This window comes from Rhamphochromis longiceps, linkage group LG6 (genome assembly GCF_057381845.1).
Source record: "Rhamphochromis longiceps isolate RC_006_pf linkage group LG6, R_longiceps_female_GT1.1, whole genome shotgun sequence".
NCBI classification, from domain to species: Eukaryota; Metazoa; Chordata; class Actinopteri; order Cichliformes; family Cichlidae; genus Rhamphochromis; species Rhamphochromis longiceps.
Window position 1 is genome coordinate 45,245,519 of NC_140562.1, and position 19,720 is coordinate 45,265,238.

Consider the following 19,720-nt stretch of genomic DNA (forward strand, 5'->3'; position numbering starts at 1 on the left):
GGTAAGCTTGTGATATTTCACATGTAACTGCTGCTGAAAAGAAGCAACGCCAGATGCATAAAGTCATAAGTGCGCCTGCTGTCTAACTTTGCCCTGTGCAGGCTCTTACGTGGCGCAGCTACGTCTGCAGCCTGTCCAAGCATTTCGTTATATCCGGTACTGTGTATGTGACAAATAACACTTGTATTGTATTACACACAGTCCTCCACAATTAGTGTGTTTGTGGTGAAAATGCCTCAGCCGGTCACGGTTTGATCTCTCATGTAGAATTTTGCAGAAGTAAAATATTTTTCATTTTCTCCGGTCTCGTGATGTGGACACAAACTCTTTTCTCCACAAAAATGGGGCTTAAAGTTTGTAACTCGCCTCACGGATGTGGAGCTGATCTAGTCTAAATTTGGCAGCAGGTTTTGTGGGAGCAGGAGTTTTTATAGGAACACACTTTGTTTTAAAATGTATTTTATGATGAGGGGAAGCTTGTAATTCCCCACTGGTGGTCCTACAGTGAGATACAGTCACTGTCGTGTTTGTTGGCAAATGCATTTTAACGTGTTTTGTTGTCTAAGTTTGCATAGTGGACCTACACTTAATATGCCGCAATAACAAGGATAAAGCAGAACTATACAAATGTTGTAGTGTTATCATCTTTATCTGGGAGCAGCTGCAGCTGCAGTGGCACAGCTAACAGACATGCTTTCCAGCTGTTAGGTTCTCTCGGTTCTCCCCAGATAGCAAAGTGACTCTGGACCAGATTTACCCGAGTGTGCACCACAGCCTCTATAACAGATCTGTTTACAGAGCCTGTGGTGCATCCACGAGTCTGTCCTGTTCCAAATTTTCAGAAGGAATTCAGGAGAAATATCTGTCATTTAAAAAGATTTAATTTGCTTCAGCAGTTGAAATGACAAGTTTACAGCACCGGACCCCAGTGTGACACAACAGCCTACGACAGTTTATATAATGTTACAGTAACATAAGATTATTATGGCGATCTTCTCCCAGAGCCAAACGTGGCAGTCTGCTGCAAATCCTCCCATCTGTTCACGTCCGATCTCTTATCTGCTCTCATTCCTGAAATCAAACAAACAAAGAACACACCCTGCATAGTCTTCATTATCTAATATTATCCTACTGCTGATTGTAAGGTCTAGTTCAGGACGCTGGTCAGACTCCCTGACCCAGAGACCATTATCATGTGTATGTGTAAGCCTCTGCAAAACCCTCTGCACTCTGCGTCAGCTTCAATATTTCAAATCCAGACAGTAGCACTGGACGAAGCTTTTAACCCTCAAACACATTTATCAGCACATTTGCATTGTGCATCAATAAAATAATAAAATAGCTTATTTAATAATTTTATGAACAATTTAATAATTTTCACCCCTAACAAGTTCACTTGCATGGTTGAGTCCATTTGCATGACAGAACAGATCAGGATTATGGATTCAGAATATCCCAGACTTCATAGCGCGGCGGTGGGTGAGGATAATTTTGCCGAAAAAAATGGCGGAAGCGGAGCGGCCGAAGAGTAAACTTTTAAAAGTAAGTACTGAATATTATGTCACTTATTTATATGCAAATGTTATAAATAATGAAGAAGATTAAAACATTACTGTTGGCCACACGTGGGCAAAGTTATGTGACATTAGCGATCAGCGTTTACTTTGTTTTAAAGCTTTTACTTTATACGCCGTTCAATAGTCGACCTTAATCTTACAGAGATTGTGATGATTTTATGGATGATTAAAGTCAGTCATATATCCACAAACACAACAAGCTGAAAGTCAGTGATGCTGCTCGGTTTGCAGTCCTGAATATCACGGCACAAGCAGGATTCACTGCACTGTTAATGTGAGCTATGTTATATTGCTGCCTCTGTTCGGTGGTGTCGAGCCAAACGGACTTTAACGTGTGTTTGAACGAGCTGACGGTTCACTCGTTAAGCTGAAAGAAAGATGCTTTAATCACAGCAGTCACACATGTGTCCACTGCACCATCTGGAACTCTTCTTATTTACACTCGTAATAACACAAACACTAAATCCTCCTGTTTGTAGCAGTGTGTACACCTGAGACTGTCACCTGTCTGTCTGTCCTGCACTCTCTCTCTGTTTCTTTCTCTCTGATTGTGGAATAAAAGTATGAACATGTGTTTATAAGTTACACTTGTGTTTGAATCCTGCAGCTTATCACACATTTGATTTCCATGTGTGACGACTGCAAGTGTCATAACTGCTTTAAGTCATACAGAATAGATATCAGAGCCTTAAACAGGCTGACTTCTGCTAAATGGGTCAAACTGGGCAGAAAGTCTACAAACACATAACATCCTTATAGAATATGATGTAACACTATAGATCAACTTAGCTCAGAATATATAAAGCATATAAACAGTTACAGCAATATGATGCAACAAACACAGCAGCTACTGATCCAAAATACTCAAAGCTTCATAGCTATAAAGACACATCTCCTGGATGCACTGGTACGCATCTTCAGTGATGTATCCTAGGGTCATCAGGTGTTTCGGGTCTCACAACATCATACACCCTCGCCCAGGCGACCCAGCCGGGGGTGATCAGGCCCCGACTTGCATACCAGTAGCTACCCATGGATCAGCCCTCTTAATCCACAGCCACCTTGTGGCTTTCTCTACCGCTTCACTCACAGCCTGGATGGCCCTCTTCTTGGCTGCCCCAGCCACGCCCAGCCGGCCTAGGACTTTGCAGAGTGATCGTCCTGCAAAGCCCCTACAATCCACTTCTATAGGCTCATAGAAAGTCTTCCAGCCCCTTCCCCTGCACTCTTGCACTAGTTCCTGGTACTTTCCTTGTTTTCTTTCATTAGCCTCCTCAATCCGCTCTTCCCAGGGCACTGTGAGTTCCAGCATGATCAGCTGTTTTGAGGCCTCAGAAATAATTATCAAGTCTGGCCGGAGTGATGTTTTTACAATGTTCTGAGGGAACTTTAGTTGTTTACCCAGGTCAGCCTGTAGAACTGAAACCAACATTTATTTTTAGCTCCATTCTGCTGCTGATACAGACTTTAGGTTTCTGAACATTAAACTTGTTGCTGCCTTTCATAGTGTGTAACTTGAAGGCCCTGAGTACTTTCTCCCACACTGGCAACACTGGGATGATCACATTATTTGTTTAGATTTAGTGTTTGTGTTATTACGAGTGTAAACAAGAAGAGTTCCAGATGGTGCAGTGGACACAAGTCCGTTTGGCTCGACACCACCGAACAGAGGCAGCAATATAACATAGCTAACATTAACAGTGCAGTAAGTCCTGCTTGTGCCGCGATATTGTGCACATGGATTAACGGATTAACACACGGACACAACATGAGGATAGAAGCTCCTCTTGAGCCTCTCTGTTCTTGCCCGGATGGTTCGGAACCTTCTACCTGATTGCAGAAGTTGGAACAGTTTTTTGCTGGGGTGAAACAGGTGATTTGAGAACGGAGTGATATCTTTCTGGTGTATAAGACAAAACTAGCATTTATGTGTGGGTGTGGTTCTTCGTGCTTGTCTGTGCAGTCGTCTATGAGATTTTATATGGACTCCAATATTGGTTTTTAAATCAAAAACACATTTTGGAGAAATTTCTTTAAGTTCAGAGAAACTTTATTAAAAACGTTAGGTAAATTTCAAGTACAAACACTTGAGCTTGTGGTCATTTTTATGCATTAATAATAATTTAAATTATGTCTGAAAGTGTGAAGTGTTGAATGTGGATGTAAAAAAAATGGAAAATCAATTTAAACAAAAATATTTAAAAAAGCAAACCCTTCTGAATATCACTACATTATAGACTTTTTTTACACCAAGATTGAGAATCTTTTTATCAACACTTGCCCTCGTCCTGTGTTATGGTCAATTGTTCTATCTGCATTTTTTGTCCTTCTCAGCTGTCATCCTCTCTATCCAGTTTTGAACTTCCCACAATAACTCAGCTATGTTCCATAATTACTAACTTAAAGTCATCATCATGTAAACTTGATCCACTGCCGACAAATCTTGTTAAACTCTCACTCCCATCTCTTGCCCCACTGATTTCTAATATCGTACACTCCTCTCTTATATCTGGTTCTGTTCCTTCTTCTCTTAAAACTGCAATAATAACTCCCATACTGAAAAAGAATGGTTCAGATCCCTCCAATCTAAATAATTTCAGGCCAATTTCAAATCTCCCTTTCCTAGCAAAAATTCTTAAAAAGACAGTGGCTGCACAGGTTCATCATCATCTCACTGGAAATAACTTGTATGAACAGTTTCAGTCCAGCTTCCGTTCATGTACAGAAACAGCCCAAGTAAAAATCACCAATGATCTTCTGCTTGCAACTGATTCTGGACTTATATCCATCCTTATTCTCCTTGACCTTACAGCTTTTGACACTATCTCCCACTGCATCCTCCTTCACAGATTAGCATCTATTGGCATGGTACAGCACTCGCCTGGTTTACCTCTTATCTCTCTGGCTGCTCACAGTTTGTTCAGTTACTCCCTCACAGATCAGTATCTACTCCAGTTAATTCCGGTGTACCCCAAGGCTCTGTCCTGGGTCCTTTACTTTTTATCATCTATCTCCTACCCCTAGGTAATATTTTTAGGAAGCATAACATCCAGTTTCACTGCTACGCAGATGACACCCAGCTCCACATATCCTCCCAACCCACAGCTACTCTCCCACCCACATCCATTTCTGACTGTTTAAGTGAAATCAAGGTCTGGTTTACTCACAACTTTCTTAAACTTAATGGCAATAAAACAGAATTCATTTTAATAGGCACCAGATCAAAACTGACTACAGTTCCAACCAGTCTTTTGTTATCCATTGATAACTCTGTTGTCACACCCTCCCCTCGGGTTAAGTCTTGGTGTCATCCTCGATAGCACTCTGTCCTTCACAGCACATATAAATAATATCACTCGGTCTTCCTACTTTCATCTCCGCAATATTAACCGTCTTCGTCCCTCACTCACTCCACACAGTACCGCCATACTTGTCAATGCTCTTGTCACATCTCGTCTGGATTACTTTAATTCTCTTCTCTATGGTTTACCTCATAAATCCCTCCATAAATTGCAATTAGTTCAAAATACAGCTGCTCGTAGTATTTCCAGAACTAGATCCACTGAACATATAATGGACTCAGAGCCTTTAGTTGTTCTGCCCCGAGACTTTGGATGCACTTCCACTTGCTCTACGGACCACACACTGTCTCACCACTTTTAAATCATGTCTCAAAACTCATCTGTTTAGAATTGCATACACCTGATCTGTCTTAGGCCATTTTTACCTTGCTCAGTTTTTTTATTTACTTTTCTGACTGTTTATGTCTAAATTTTATCTACCATGTTTTCTATATATACATTTTTCTTATGTTTTTTATGGCATGTTTACGTGTTACTGTAAGGTGACCTTGAGGGTCTGAAAGACGCTTATAACTAAAATGTATTATTATTATTATTACTCCATTATAATACTACAGGAAGAAAAAGGACATTTCTTTTTCTTGCTTTCAGGTTTTCATATTCACTTCAGGAGGATCCCACCAATAAAGTGACAGGAGCAGAAAGAAGTGTGGAGAAAACAGAGCTGCAAACATGGAGCAGGATAAAGTCGTGGAGAGTGTTAAACAAAAGCTTAAAGAGCATCTCCAGGAAAAGGTTACCTGGATAAATGAGGGCACATCAGATAATCGGTCTCGATTTAACAGCGTCTACACAAAACTCTACGTCACTCAGCAGGCTCAGGATTCTGGTTCCATATCACATGAGATTCTAGATCACTTTAATGTCCCAGATCAGCAGTCATCAATTTCACAGTTCTTTTATCAACAGATCGATTTCTTAAATATCTTTAAACCGGGAAGAATTCATGTTCAGCAACAACCAGCAAAAGAAAAGACAGTCCAAAGAGTGATGACGAAAGGCATCGCTGGCATTGGAAAGACATTTGCTGTCCAAAACTTTGCTCTAAGCTGGGCAGAAGGAAAATCTAACCAGCACATTGATTTCATCTTTGTGCTCCCCTTTAGAGAGCTGAACATGCTCAGAGATGCCGACTACAGTCTGCTGCAGCTTCTCCTTCACTTCTACCCTGAAATAAAACCCCTAGAAGCTACACAGCAGCTTGTTCACAAGCAAGTGCTGTTCATCTTTGATGGTTTGGATGAAAGCAGATTTCCACTGGACTTTGATGGAGCTGTGAGAATAAGTGAAATAGATCAAAGATCAACAGTCAATGTGCTGCTGACCAACCTCATCCAAGGCAACGTGCTGCCTCGCGCTCTGCTCTGGGTAACATCCAGACCTGCAGCTGCCAGTCAGATACCTTCTAAATACATTGACCAGATGACAGAAGTCCAAGGTTTCACTGAGCAACAAAAAGAGTCATACTTTAGGAAGAGATTCAGCACTGCTAATCAGGCAGAAGAAATCCTGTCTCGTCTTAGAGGAATGATCAGCTTCTATTTCATGGGCCATATCCCAGTGTTTTGCTGGATCATCGCTGAGGTGTTTAGGAAAGGATGGAGTGATGAGAGGAGCCGCGGCATCACAACGATGACAGAGCTGTACATTTATTACTTACTAATTCAAACACAAAGAACGAGACAGAAATATGCAGGGAAAAGCTCCAAGAAGAGGTCCAAACAGAAGAAGTCTCAAGCCCAGAACTCTGCCATGCTTTTAAACTTGTCCAAGTTGGCATTTGAACAGCTGCAGAAAGGAAACATCATATTCTATGAAGAGGACCTCACAGAAAGTGGCATCGATGTTGGTGAAGCATCAGTGTTTTGTGGATTTTGCTCAGAGATTCTTAAGGAAGAACGAGGCCTGTACAAGACAAAGATGTTCAGCTTTGTGCATTTAAGCTTTCAGGAGTTTCTTGCAGCTCTCTACATGCACCACTGCATCCTGACGGACAACTTCAGTACTTTGAAGTCTTTCCTGGATGTCGACCCAACAGATCTGAGCTTTCTGGATTTGCAGAAAAAGGTTGTGGATAAAGCCTTGCAAAGTGAGAAAGGTCAGTTAGATCTGTTTCTGTGTTTCTTCCTTGGATTTTCTCTGGAGTCCAATCAAACAGTGCTGCAGGGTTTACTGCCACAGGTAAAGAGCAGCTCGGACACCACCGAAGAGATGAAGGGATACCTGAAGAATTTCCATGTCAAAGACATCCCACGAGAGAAGTACATGAACCTTTTCCTCTGCAAGTTTGAGCTGAAGGAAGAGAGATTTCAGGATGACATCAGAATGTATCTGGATTCAGGAGCGAGACTCTCGACCATCGACTGTGCAGTACTGTCGACCATGATGCAGATATCAGGGGAAGTGCTCGAGGAACTTGATCTGACAAAGTCTTATACACCATTTATTGGGACTGAGAAACTTATCCAGCAAATGAAGAACTGCAAGAAGGCTGTGTAAGTAGTTTGAGATTGAAACAAGAGTTTCAATTCAGTAATTTGCTGAGGCTGTTTTTGAGGCTTTACTAACATTGCTTAGGATATGGATGGTAAATAGTAAATGGCCTGTATTTATATAGCGCTTTATTAGTCCCTAAGGACCCCAAAGCGCTTTACATATCCAGTCATCCACCCATTCACACACACATTCACACACTGGTGATGGCAGCTACATTGTAGCCACAGCCACCCTGGGGCGCACTGACAGAGGCGAGGCTGCCGATCACTCACGCCACCGGGCCCTCTGACCACCACCAGTAGGCAACGGGTGAAGTGTCTTGCCCAAGGACACAACGACCGAGACTGTTGGAGCCGGGGCTCGAACCGGCAACCTTCTGATTACAAGGCAAACTGCCAACTCTTGAGCCATGATCGCCCCTTAGATGGAGGATAGATGGTGAATACTTGTAAAGGTAAGGAATAAAAACATAATCTCATTTAAAGTCTGCCATTTTAATATAGTGGAAATGACATATACAGTGCATATCGAAATTATTCACTGCACCTAATTTGTTCCAGATTTTCAATCCTGGAGCCAGTCTCCTGGAGTGAGGCTGGACTCTGTCTCAGTCTGGAGTTGGCCCTGGTGAGAGGTGGTGAGCTGGGGTGGGTATCTTGGTATCCCCTTGGCTTGCTGCGTGTATGTTGGGGTTTCTCCCAGTGGACGAGAGGGCTTGTTCCCTGCACCTCCAGGTCAGTGAATGGGTCCTGACCGTCGTCTGCGCTTATGTGCCGAGTGGCGATTCAGAGTACCCAGCCTTCTTGGAGTCCCCTGAGTGGGGTACTCCACCTGGGGACTCTGTTGTCTTACTTGGAGACTTCAATGCTCACGTAGGCAATGACAGCGAGACCTGGAGGGGCTTGATTGGGAAGAACAGCCTCCCAGATCTGAACCTGAGTAAGCTTTGTTATTGGACTTCTGTGCAAACCACAGTTTGGCCATAACAAAAACCACGTTCGAACATAAGAGTGTCCATAAGTGCATGTGGCATCAGGACGCTCTAGAGTGTGGTGTGCCAAAGAGATTCTGTCAAACTCAGTGGCAGGGCCCCTTGAGTTGATGAGGTTCACCCTCAGTTCCTGAAGCCTCTGGAGGTTGGTAAACTGTCTTTGTTGACATGCATCTACAATGTTGCGTGGAAATCAGGGGTGGTACCTCTGGTGTGGCAGACCAGAGTGCTGGTTCCCATCTTTAAGAAAGGGGACCAGAGGGTGTGTTCCAACTATAGGTGGATCACACTCCTCAGCCTCCCCAAGAAAGTCTATGCCAGGGTGCTGGAAAGGAGAGTACAGGAGAGTTCCCCGTATAAGCTGGAGGAGGTGGTTGGTTAGAGGGTGGTCTCGGTTTTGTGTTTAGGCTGCTGCACCCACACCCCAGCCCTGGACAAGCAGAAGAAGATGGGTGGATGGATGGATTTTTATCACATTACAGCCTTATTCCAAAATGGTCTAAATTTATTTTACATCTCAAAATGGTACACATAATATCCCATAATGGCATAAAAGTGAGCAAAGATTGCTTGAGGTTCTGCAAGTTTATTAAAAATCCAAATTAAAAGTATAAGATGTACATAAGTATTCACAGCTTTTGGCAACTTCTTGAGTATGGTGCTTCAGGCTTGGCAAACCTATTTTTGGGCAGTTTCTCCAATTCTTCTTTGCAGAACATTTTAAGCTCCATCAGGGAACATCGCTCCATAGCCATTTTCAGATCTTTTGAGAAATGTTCAATCGGGTTCAAGTGTGAAGAAAGCACAAAGCAAAGATTAAAGCCAGCATAAAGAGACTTTACAGTGGTCACCATGGGTTTTCCTTCGGTCTCTACTGTAAACGCCTTGGTGGTGTACTGCAGAAATGGTTGTCCTTCTGGTAGTTTCTTCTCTCTCCATAGAGCAATGCCGGAGCTCTGTTAGAGTGACCATCGGGTTCTTGGTCACCTCCCTGATTAAGACCCTTCTACTCCAATCGCTCAGATTGGCTGGGCAGCCAACCTAGTGGTTTCAGATGTTTTCCATTCACAGATGTCCCCATAAGCAGATGTCACGTGCTTATGGGGTCATTCAATGGTGCAGATATTTTTCTTTACCCTTCCCTAAATCTTGGGCTTGATAAACTCCTGTCTCAGAAGTCTGCAGACAATTTCTTGAGCTTCATGGTTTAGTGTGTGCTCTGACATGCACTGTCAACTATGGGACCATATAAATAAGTCCTGATGAGATACTTGCGTCCTTTAAACTAAAACAGTGGTACTGGTTGCTACATACATGTTATGAACTAACATACCATAATTATAACAACCGCAGTGTCCTCTGCTGTTTAGTTTCTCATTACCCACAAAAATACCAAAACTCACTGATGTGCTGTTTCCACTTTTCTTCTGATTCTACAGACTCAAGAGTGAGCATATAAGCAGTGATCGATTAAGTGTGGTACTCTCCATTCTTGAGTCAGCAGACTCTTTCTTAAAAGAGTTACATCTGGTGTGCTTTTCCAACTTCAGTGATGATATTCCTTATGATCTTTTGGCTGTAGTGGAAAGTCCGGACTGTAAGCTGGAGACACTGAGGTTAGTTTAAAAAACTGTTTCTGCAAGTTATACTTCTTTTAGTTAAATAATTTAAATAAATTTAACTGTCCTAGCTATAGTTTTTCCAGCTACTGAATTACTGGCATATATTAGCATTTAAGGTTTATAACTAATATATGTTTTGCACAGGTTATCTGGGTTTTCGCTAGACTTTAGGAATTGTCACATTCTGACCTCAATCCTTCAATCAAAACAATCACCTCTGAAGGTCCTGGACTTGACTAACTGCCTGTACCGTCATCCAAACGATTACAGTGGATATGATACAAGAGGGTTGAAGATGAATGAAAACTATGAAGATTTCACTGATGAATTAACTCTGTTGACTATGATTCCTTCTGCTTTGATCGGTCTAGTCTGCAAACTGGAGCAGTTCAGGTAAAGGCAATTAGTGATGGGACCATCTGCACATTTTGCTCTCTTGCATATATGATGTTCAGATGATTTTGTTCTCTCTGCAGCATGCCTGGTTGTTACCTGAAAAATAAGTGCTGTCAGGTGTTTGCTTCAGTTCTCAGCTCCGACTCCCAGATGAGGCAGCTTGACCTCAGTTGCAATGACTTACAGGATTCAGGTGTGCAACTGCTCTCTGCTGGACTTGGGAGTTCAAGATGTAGGCTGGAAACACTGAGGTACTGATACACCCTCTGGTCTCATAATGTAGTTCACATAGTCACAGTTAAAAGAAAGCATACCCTGTTTCAATTCTACGGAGCCCCGCAGGGGACATGGGAGAAAAAAAAATTAAGACGGACTTTTGCGAGATCTCGCAAAACTTTTGCGACATTCTTCAGCCTTCGACCTCCCGTTAGCTCAAAGCTAACGGGAGGTCGAGACCTACTACAGCCGCGAGGAACACCGCTTTCCCGGCACATTGTGCGTCGACCTCCCGGTCGGCTTCGAGCCGGCGTCCGAAGAATGCGGCTAAAACTTTTGCGAGATCCCGAGTTTTGTTTTGCGAGATCTCGCAAAAGTTTTATATGAAAAAAATAAATAAATAAATAAATAAAAATCATCAGGTTCCTACTAGGTTTCATGTCCTGTAAATAGAAGCTCAGATGAACAACACATAACAGGTTACACTGTGTCATTTTTTATTTAATGAGCACTGAGCCAAAATGCAGAAACAGTAGGTGAAACGCAGAGTAAACTCTTTGATTCAATAGCTACCTCTTTCAGCATAATAACTTCAAGTATTTTTCTGTGGCTTTTATCAGCCTCTCACATCACTGTGAGGAGATTGTCACCCACTACTTTGTTACAATATTGCTCCAGGTCATTGGGGTTTGCTGCAACTTGTTCATGCATTGCTCTCTGAAGGTCATGCCACAGCATTAAAACCACCAATTAAATCAGCATTTAGTTCGCATTTAGATCCTGAAAGTTTTCCAGTTTTGAATAATCTTTTTCCATCCATCCATCCATCCATCTTCATCCGCTTTATCCGAGGCCGGGTCGCGGGGGCAGCAGCCTAAGCAAAGAGGCCCAGACCTCCCTCTCCCCAGCCACCTCCTCCAGCTTATCCGGGGGAACACCAAGGCGTTCCCAGGCCAGCCGAGAGATATAATCTCTCCAGCGTGTCCTGGGTCTGCCCCGGGGCCTCCTCCCGGTGGGACATGCCTGGAACACCTCACCCAGGAGGCGCCCAGGGGGCATCCTTGTCAGATGCCCGAACCACCTCAGCTGGCTCCTTTCGATGTGGAGCAGCAGCTGCTCTACTCTGAGCCCCTCCCGGATGGCCGAACTTCTCACCCTATCTCTAAGGGAGAGGCCAGCCACCCTTCGGAGGAAGCTCATTTCTGCCGCTTGTATCCGCGATCTCGTTCTTTCGGTCACTACCCACAGCTCGTGGCCATAGGTGAGGGTAGGGACGTAGATCGACCGGTAAATTGAGAGCTTCGCTTTTACACTCAGCTCCCTCTTCACCACGACGGACCGGTGCAGCGTCTGCATTATTGCAGCTGCAGCCCCAATCCGTCTGTCGATCTCCGGCTCCCTTCTCCCATCACTCGCGAACAAGACCCCGAGATACTTGAACTCCTCCACTTGGGGCAGGAACTCATCCCCGACCCGGAGTGGGCACTCCACCCTTTTCCGGCTGAGAACCATGGCCTCAGATTTGGAGGTGCTGATCCTCATTCCCGCTGCTTCACACTCGGCTGCGAACCGTTCCAGTGCGAGCTGGAGGCCCTCACCCGATGAAGCCAACAGAACCACATCATCCGCAAAAATCAGAGATGAGATTCTGAGGCCACCAAAGCGAAAGCCCTCCGCACATTTGTTAAAAGCAATAATCTTTTTCACTTTCTTAATTTTCCCTTTAACACTTCCCAGACTGATGAGCAGCAAAAAATTCTTCTCTAAGCTCATTGCTGATGTCTTTCCTTCTTGGCATTGCATGAACACACACCTGGATGTTCCAGACCAGCAAACTGACCAAACCTCTGCTCTTATAGAGATGTTTACACTTAGTGATGATCAGTTAATTAAGTTGATTAGCAGCACCTGGCTGACCCTCTTAATTCCTTAAAGCAGTAAGGCTGTGCTTTTCACACAGTTCGTCTGTATTTTGGTGTTGTTACTGTTAAATAGTATGATAAGTTGCATTTTTACCAAATTGTAAGAATCAGATAATTTTTTTTATTATATATCGATGTTTAAACCATAGATACAGTATGAAAGAGGGTGTACTTTATTTTTATCATTACTGTATTTTGCATGTGCAAACCAAGTTAAAAGTTGCTTTAGCTTCAGTAATGCTTTCTCTCCAGGCTGTCATGTTGTGGGATCACAGAGGAAGGTTGTGTCTCTCTGGCCTCAGCTCTGAAGTCCAACCCCTCCCACCTGAGAGAGCTGGACCTGAGCTACAACCATCCAGGCGTGTCAGGAGTGAAACTGCTGTTGGAGCGACTGGAAGACCCAGAATGTAGACTGGAAACGCTCAAGTCGGTACACTGTGTAGATTCCACACTAGCTGATTTTATACCTTTTCTACACAGGATTTTAATCTTGACCATCAAAAACAAAATAATGAACTACAGAGCTAGAACTGCTTAAACCTTCTCAACATGAACTAAATAGGAACTCTATGTATTAAATTGTAGTAACCGGTACTTTTGAAACGGTGCAGGTGCTCAAACCGGTGCTTAAAGAATAGAGAACACAAACTTTGTCCAAAAACCTCTCATGTTTAACTGTTTTCCACTTTTTCTTTGGTCATTTTAGCCTTTTTGGCTTGTAAATTTAAATTGGGCCTAGCTTACAATATAAAGCGTTGTGATTTGGCGTTGCGTTAATAAAACTGAATGGAATTAAATTGGCAGTGTCTGAATTGGTTTTGTAGTGTAAATGTAAAGACACTCTCGGCTTTCTTGGTTGTCTGTAATGGTGCCATTGCCTTTAACAGGACTCATTTCTACAGAGTCAAGATGACTTTTTGTCAAAAATGCCTACGATGTTGCTCTAACACCACTCAAATGTCGACCTTCTTAAAATCCAACAAAAGTGGTATCAAACCTTTGTTTAAAGATATTAATGAAAATGTAAAAGTCAAGAGGTCAACCAGTCCCCCCACATTACCAAAATCAAACAAAGTTGATGTCAAACGTTTGTGCTGCAAACATTTTAAAGATATGAATAAATGTTTCTAGAGGTCATCCGAGGTCACCCTGCCCTTTTCTGTACTGTGAAAAATTTGTGAAACATAAAATAGTATTAGATATTTTTAAACTAGGTTATAATATAGCAGTTAGAACAAACTGTGCATGCTGTCGGAGAAAAAACTTTGTTTGCTGGTAACAAAATACAAACTATCAGAAGAATGTGGGCGTGTTTCCTGTTAGAAAAGGTAAATACTTGGAACTGTCTGAGCATCTCAAGTCTAATTCAATAACTGAGAAATAATAGCCATTTCCATCATCTAATTCACAAAATAAAAAAGGACTTTCTTTCATGAATTGTTGCCATCATTCCTTTGTGCAGAGCACAGTGTGAGGACATGCGCTGGTTTTCAGATGCTATGGTTACATCCTTTCTCAGGTCATCATATGCACGGGGTCCTTTTACAGAATGCCATATAATGCCCAAGTGTTTCTGGTGTTGGGCCCTCCTGAAATGCAGTGACTGCTTTCAGCATGAATTTCTCTCTTTGGACTAGCATAATGAATGGGAATTCACTAAGTGAAAACTGTTTTGGATTGGGAAAACTGTACTCCAGAGTTTCTGTAGAGCATTTCCCAAGGTCTGTGTTACTCCAGACAAGTTCTCTGAAGGAGTCCCTGTGCAGAGTAGCTTTCCTGAGGAATCTATTTCAAATGCTGTTGGACATAGATCAGGACTTTGGATTGGTCTTAGGCATGACCATTGATCAACAACACCGCTGCCTAAGAGAAAACCTATAGTGATCCCGTATGCGTATGAGAATTTGCATAATTATGATGAAGGAACTGAGCTCCCAGCCCATTGTTCCTTCAGTGGGCTGGTTTCATTATGCAAATGTCCTGTTTATACCATTGAAACCTGCAGTCAGCTGAGACTGAAGAAGTGACCTGATGATGACAAAACGTTTCTCCCACTGAAACGTCCAGATGAACAGAATCAACCTTTGGAGATCTGAACATCTTACCATTGCCACTGGCCGTCACAGTGGGCATACAGTGAAAAAGAGCATGTTGGATTTACTTAATTCAATAGTGGACTTTGCTTGCACACAATTGTTTTGGCAGAAATGTAAATCAACACAACTTATTCATATTCAATAAACTTTTGCATTTTGTGTTGATGAAGCACGATTGAAACATGTTTAGATGAAGTAAGTTGAGCTCTTGGAATAATTTAATCATTCACAATCTTGTCATTTTGTGGTACACCACATGCAGCCTCCATAAATAAGGAGCAACAACCATTTAATTTCACAAACTGCCTCCTGTCACTTAAATAACTCAGGACCCATATTTAAAACTACCCCTCTGACAACATAACATCGCTGTTTTCTTATTAATATATCACAAACGTTTGACACCACTTTTGTTGGATTTGAAGGGGAGGGGGCAACTTCACTCACATAACTGCAGCCTATTTAAGGTCCCAAACTACTTTCTACAGCTATCAAGGTCAGCTAGTTAATTAAACTGATGGGGCTAAGTCTCTGGTTAACTCAGCACATCATTGGTAAATTACTTTATCAGTTAATGTTGCAAAATTAACTAAAGCCAGATTCACTGTTTTGAGCGATGAGTACATTTTGATTTGACACTATATAAATACATTTGAATTGAAGTGAATCTTTCTACACCCAGATCGAAGCCACAGGGTGGAGCATGTCTCTGAGTGCTGCTTCACCTTTGTTGTTTCATATCAGGTGCTCGTTACTTGTCCTCTGACCATTTTTTTTACGCATCATCTCTGATAAGGTTGTTTTCTCTCCATCTGTGAACTAATTTTATCAACTCAAGGCAATAATTTCCTGTCACGGTGCCTTGACAAAACATGTTTATCATATTAGATTATTTCATGTTTATTTACTAATAATAACAGCCTGACCTCTTCTGCCTCAGTGTGGACCACAATGAAGAGCACTGGGTCGACCCACAGCTTCTGAACAAGTGTAAGTGTCACTGAGTTTCTCTGTAACATCGACTGAGCTGAAGCTTAACTCACTGCATCTCTTTCACAGATGCCTGTGATCTCACATTCGACCCCAACACTGTGAATGAAAACCTCGTCCTGTCTGAATGTGACAGGAAAGTAAGCAGCACTGAGGAAAAGCAGTCGTATCCTGATCATCCAGAGAGATTTGACCAAACCAGTCAGGTGCTGTGTCGAGAGGCTCTGACTGGGCGCTGCTACTGGGAGGTGGACTGGGAAGCGTTGGTGAATATTGGTGTTGCATATAAGAGCCTGCCGAGGAAGGGACACTGGGACACAGAAATTGACCGTAGCGACAGAAGCTGGTGTTTCACCATCACCTGTTCAAACGGTTACTCCTTCCAACACGGGTTGAGGCAAACTTTTATACCGGTCCCACACATCGACGTCCAAGCATTCCTGACCAGACGCAGGAGACTGGGACTGTTTCTGGACTGGCCAGCTGGCACTCTGTCCTTTTATTCAGTTTCTGGTGACAAAAAAACTCTCATTCATACCTTCCACACCACGTTCACCGAGCCTCTCTACCCAGCATTCACTGTTAATCACGGAACTTTGACCCTGTGCAGGGTGGTGAAGCTGCAAATGGAAACTGTGAGTATTCTCGGTGCTCTCATGGTGTCACAAGTTTGTGTAACTACAAAAAATATTTAATTTGCCCTCTCTGGATTTTTAGGCTCGATCAAGCTTCACACCTGAGATGAGAAAAGAAAGCGCAGGCGTTTCATACAGGTACGACACGCAAGCCTCGATGTGCCCACTGTGAGATTATGTCCTCTGCAAACACAGACGTGCTCAGAGTGCTTTACATATGCAAAGGAGAATGTGGGGAAAATTAAAAATGCTTTTAACAAATGTTTGATTGGTTGAGTCTGAATGTCAGATTGTGTCTGACAGTAGATGGTGGCCACCAATTGATGGAGTATTGGGAGCCAATTAATATACTGCTGTTTACAAGGTTGAATGTCAGTTTGAGTCTTTGTTTTATGTGTTATATTTTTGCAACTTCCCAACACACACATTTGTTAACTTTAACATGGCCTTGGTTGGTTATACCTTAACTGGTTAAAATACCAAAGTCATGGTCAATAGAGGCAGTGGCAGACCATCAACTCCTACACACGAGTAAGTAAAGTTTTAATTAAAAGAGACGGATGTGATCATCTAACTGTCATCTGATGGAAACGTTGAAGAAGGCCATAGATGCTTCTTCCTCTTTTAGGATTCTCTCACTAGTATAATAACATAAAGCCTTGGGTTTTACTTTACAGTATGAATTCTATTGTGATGACAGTCTTGCACCATATAAATTAAATTAGACTGAATTTAACAGCTACATAAATGAGCTCCATGTTGAACCGTTCTGTGTCGTTCAGGTTCCTGTTTCCCGGTCCAGGGTTGTTCCAGTGTTCTTTGACTGGTCTGGTCTTTGATGTGACTCGTGAGAGTGAGGTCACCTACAAGACTCTGATCTGGGATCCTCTGGTCCTCCAACCAGCGCACAAAGTGGCCGGAGGCCCGCTGTTCGGCATCGAGTGTCCTCGGGACTCTATACGTCAGCTGCACCTCCCACACTGTGAACCTGAGCCGGGTAAGGACGCCACTGAAACACCTGAAGGAGAATTAAACCTGCAGAAAATGCTCTGATTTGCTTTCCATGGAAAGTTTCTGGAGGCTGTTGCAGTGAACGAAGCTGTGTGTTTTCCCAGCACTGGTCTCTGACAGCATCTCTGTGGTCCACATCACGGATGATGGTATGAGCATCATACAGCCTCTGGAGATCACTGAGACTCACGTGGTCGTGGACGTCCCTCACCTCTCCGCCTTTGGCCTCGTCTGGGATCTCGTTGAGCGGTTTTTCAATTACATGACGAAACCCGTTCGTGGCCAAGTCCTGCTCTTCCTGAGAAACAGGCCACGCCCCATCCTCAGTGTGATGCTGCTCCCAGGAAACGTCCCTCTGCACGACGTATGACTTTATCATGAAATCATTAAATGGCTTCTGCATGAATAAATCCTCTGATTGTATCTGTTTGCTTTGAAGCTCTGAAACTACTCATGCACTAAGAAAATGTTGTGATGTCTCTGAAGGTGAAAGTGCAGCACGCTGCTTCAGAGTACATCGAAGCGCCGTCCTTCTGTTATTTCCACAAAGGTCAAAAGTACAGTCTGAGCAGCGCCCCGCACGACTTTAAAATACAGCCTGCAGTGAGTATCAGTCGCTGAGTGTCAGCAGACACTTTGTCCACAAAGCTGTTTTAAATTGTGCGTTTCCATTTCGCTTCAGCGTGCAGAGTTTTTTGAAAATTACGGACCAAATTACCACCCGACCTTTGAGATCATCCTGACAACGAACGCAGAGGAAGTGATGCTGATGGTGCAAGATCCCGAGGAGACACGAGTGTGGGAGCACGACCTTCATCTGCCCGGTGAGCCTTAACTCAGCACAAACTGAAACCTGACAGAGATCCAACCTGCTGTCCTGGTCCGATTCACTGATCTGATTAGTAGAAATGTTGCTCTGAAATGTGCTCACTGTGCTGCTGAACGTATTTTTTCAGCTTCATCCTCGGCTGACTCTCCAGGTGGAAGTCCTCTTCAGATGGGGAACAGCGCCTCAGCAGAGAAGCTGCGACTCGCTCGCACAAACTTCGTCGATAAAGTGTCGAATCCGGTTCTGAACAAGCTGCTGGACGAGCTGCAGCACGTCACCGTGCTAACTGATGCTGAGGGCGAAGCGGCCAGAGCCAAACCGAGAGGCGAGAAAGCTCGAGACCTGATCGACATGGTGCGAAAGAAAGGAGCTGAAGCAAGTTCAAAAATGATCGCCGTCTTTTACGCCAACGATCCGTATCTGTGCAAAGAGCTCGGCTTACTGTGAAGCACAAATCTGTGACACGAACAAAGAGACTCGTTGAACTAAAATTTCCTTTCTTTCTTCTTAAAGTCACGATTATGTTTCCACTGATCACACTTCTTAGAAAGCAGATGAGCTTAGACGTGAGGGGAGACGTCCAGTAAATATCCATAAAAGAAAAATTCCAGTTTTTTCTGCAAAGAATGTCTGAAATGTATTTTAGAAATGTTAGTGTTTGTCAGACAGGAGGACAGAGAAAGTAGAAAGAGTGAGACACAGCTGCACTGGTGAATGATGCGAGCTGGACTCAGATCAGTGAAGCCAGCAGAGCGTTCCTCCTGTGGTCGTGAACCATGTTTATGTGGAAATACAACACAAAGGTTAATAAAATGCAGCGAATGCCTGCAGTGTTGAGTGTAACGTGTTATTACTTGTGTTATAAAGGTTCAGTTCTTTGTGCAGCAGCTGGATGAAAAGAAAAAACCATCAGCTGAGTTTTTGGGACTTTCGGTCTGAATGAACAGGACGATGCAGGAAGTGTGTTTTTCATCGTGTTTATCATTGAAGTATTAAGACTCGTAACACTATATATGCAAATGTTTCTATACCTGTGAGCTGTGCTCTGTAAACTGATGCAATACCAGGATCCAGACATTTCATATGAACACTTAAACACACGAGTTCCAATAAAAATGCTTTGATTGTGTTTGTTTGCTTTGTGGTTTAAGCGTTTATTTCCTGCACGTTGATGTTCGACGCTGGGGTGTTCTGTTCTCGATGTCATGGCAAAAACTTCAGCTTTATGAAGCAGAAGAAGCCACATGTGACAGGTGAGTTTCCTTTCCTCACCTCCTCTCCCCTCATCTTAGACCCTCCCTCTTAAGATGCAAACAGAGGAGGCGAGGAAGAGACAGGAGGAGAGAGGAGTCAAGGCAGCAGGTAGGAGACAGAGGAGTCGTTGCTCTGAAACCATCGTTCTAATGAACAAACACTTAAAACATGATATGTAACGGTAATCAGTTACATGTAACTGTAATCAGTTACAGTTACTGAGGAAGAACATGCAGTTAAATCTGAATGTTTGCTTTTTCGTCTCCTTTAAATTTGAACTGGTTTCCAAACCATGAGCAGCTCAGGTGGAGCTCAGCAGTCAG

The 19,720-nt window shown here is 43.1% G+C and overlaps 1 protein-coding gene across 3 annotated transcripts; it reads left to right on the forward strand.

The window, feature by feature from the left end:
- On the forward strand, window positions 1–19,268 carry LOC146668883 (NACHT, LRR and PYD domains-containing protein 3-like). Of its 3 annotated transcripts, none has more exons than XR_014911913.1 (14): window positions 1–1,542; window positions 5,531–7,434; window positions 9,866–10,042; window positions 10,193–10,441; window positions 10,525–10,695; window positions 12,835–13,008; window positions 15,619–15,668; window positions 15,738–16,303; window positions 16,386–16,441; window positions 17,086–17,300; window positions 17,419–17,678; window positions 17,801–17,927; window positions 18,006–18,138; window positions 18,271–18,285. XR_014911913.1 is itself a non-coding variant. In XM_085408158.1 (14 exons), exons 2-14 carry the CDS (start codon window positions 5,612–5,614, stop codon window positions 18,588–18,590), a joined length of 4,320 nt encoding a protein of 1,439 aa, XP_085264284.1. In that variant the 5' UTR covers window positions 1–1,542; window positions 5,531–5,611; the 3' UTR covers window positions 18,591–19,268. The 3 variants fall into 3 exon arrangements, 2 of the variants coding, with proteins under 2 accessions (XP_085264284.1, XP_085264285.1); XM_085408158.1 differs by having other exon boundaries at window positions 17,801–17,917; window positions 17,997–18,138; window positions 18,271–19,268; XM_085408159.1 differs by lacking the exons at window positions 9,866–10,042; window positions 10,193–10,441; window positions 10,525–10,695 and having other exon boundaries at window positions 17,801–17,917; window positions 17,997–18,138; window positions 18,271–19,268.
- The last annotated feature ends 452 nt before the right edge of the window (window positions 19,269–19,720 follow it).

Bases quoted from the DNA above. Each gene is read 5' to 3' on its own strand.
- LOC146668883 (XM_085408158.1), top strand. From the start codon at position 5,612: ATGGAGCAGGATAAAGTCGTGGAGAGTGTTAAACAAAAGCTTAAAGAG. The intron at 10,043-10,192 runs GTTAGTTTAAAA...TGTTTTGCACAG, and splicing joins TGTAAGCTGGAGACACTGAG to GTTATCTGGGTTTTCGCTAG. The intron at 18,139-18,270 runs GTGAGCCTTAAC...GTATTTTTTCAG, and splicing joins GCACGACCTTCATCTGCCCG to CTTCATCCTCGGCTGACTCT.